The 1,218-nt window shown below is 65.3% G+C and overlaps 1 protein-coding gene across 1 annotated transcript; it reads right to left on the bottom strand.

Annotated features, from left to right (window-relative positions):
* Positions 1–281: 281 nt before the first annotated feature.
* Positions 282–872, bottom strand: LOC108720911 (uncharacterized). Its single transcript, XM_018445186.1, has one exon. It carries the CDS (start codon positions 870–872, stop codon positions 282–284), a length of 591 nt encoding a protein of 196 aa, XP_018300688.1.
* Positions 873–1,218: the final 346 nt, after the last annotated feature.

Below are 1,218 nucleotides of genomic sequence, written 5' to 3'. Positions count from 1 at the left end.
CCTGCGCCCCCGCCGAGTGGTTCAGGTTAGTGTGAGCGAGGACGCAGGGCATTATGGTGCCCGTTGTACCTCGCTCACGCTAGCCGTATTCGGCTCCGTCGCCTCCTTCATCTCCACGTCGGCGACAGCCGACGGCGTTTGACTCGCCGCCACTGCTGCCGCCTCCGTAGAGGATCCGGATGCCGAGGAGGGGTCGCTGGGCTTCAAGCCCCCCCTCTTCTTCCTCCTTGCGGCGGCTGCCATGCAGCCGCCTCCGCCTATGCGGTGCCTTGAGGGGCGGCCTAGTTCCCGGAACGCGGGGCAATCGGCCTTTTCGCGGCATTGGTTGGCCGCGTGGCTGATGCCCCCGCACCGGAAACAGCATCCCGACCTGTCAGTAGTGCTTTTGCACTGCTGCTGTACATGGCCTCCAGGCATCTATAGCACTGGAGGCCTCTGGCCGGCAGCAGTGCGAGACAGGTCGACCACCCCACTCTGACGCGTGGGGTGGCCACCAGGCGCTTGGCCGCCACTACGGGACACCTCACCCAAGCCGTAAATAGACCATTGGGGGCCCTCCGGATGTCCCTCACTTTAATTTCTTGTGGGGGACACTCGCCAAGTTTGGCGAGTTCTTCGGCCACCTCCGTGGAGGTGGCCGAATCATCGAGACCGGTGACCCGGATTTCGGCGCTCTTTGCGGGCCGTGACACTTTAACATCGTCCCGGTCCGCGAGCACGGCCGACAGCTTCTCCGCAAGCAAATCGGCCTTTGCGTTCTTCTCCGGGCCTCCGATCTCCCATATGAGGGCCCCCGTTACAGCCCTCCTCGGCTTGAGGTCCTCGATCCCTAAGTCTTTCAGGGAGATCGAGGACCTCGCCTTGGTAACCATCTCGGCGTACAACGACGCGTCGGCACACGTAATCGTGACCGCCGCCGAGGTGGCTGCCCGAAGTCTGGGGAGGGAAGGCTTTTTGGCCGGAGGATTTTGTTCCCTCGGCAGCGCCTCCCGTTCCTGACCTCACACCCTTCCTGGGGCCGCCCCCGGATGTTTTGGGGGCGGCTCTTGTCTTCCTGCGGGCGGGCGGCTGGGGTGGCGCCGTCGTGGCCTTTTGCGCCTTGGCCGCCGCCCTCTTGGCCTTTCTGGAGACGACGTGAGCCCAGGTCGTCTCCCCGCTAGCCTCACCCGCTCCTCGGGGGATTGCCCCGGTGGTCAGGGGGGTCCCCGGAGAGGGGGG

This window comes from Mycetomoellerius zeteki, unplaced genomic scaffold, assembly GCF_001594055.1.
Source record: "Mycetomoellerius zeteki isolate Tzet28-1 unplaced genomic scaffold, Tzet1.0 scaffold1034, whole genome shotgun sequence".
Taxonomy (NCBI): Eukaryota; Metazoa; Arthropoda; class Insecta; order Hymenoptera; family Formicidae; genus Mycetomoellerius; species Mycetomoellerius zeteki.
This window is presented reverse-complemented; position numbering and strand designations above follow the sequence as displayed.

What these genes read in the sequence shown, in the direction of transcription:
- LOC108720911 (XM_018445186.1), bottom strand. Translation starts at nt 872, where the DNA reads ATGGTTACCAAGGCGAGGTCCTCGATCTCCCTGAAAGACTTAGGGATC.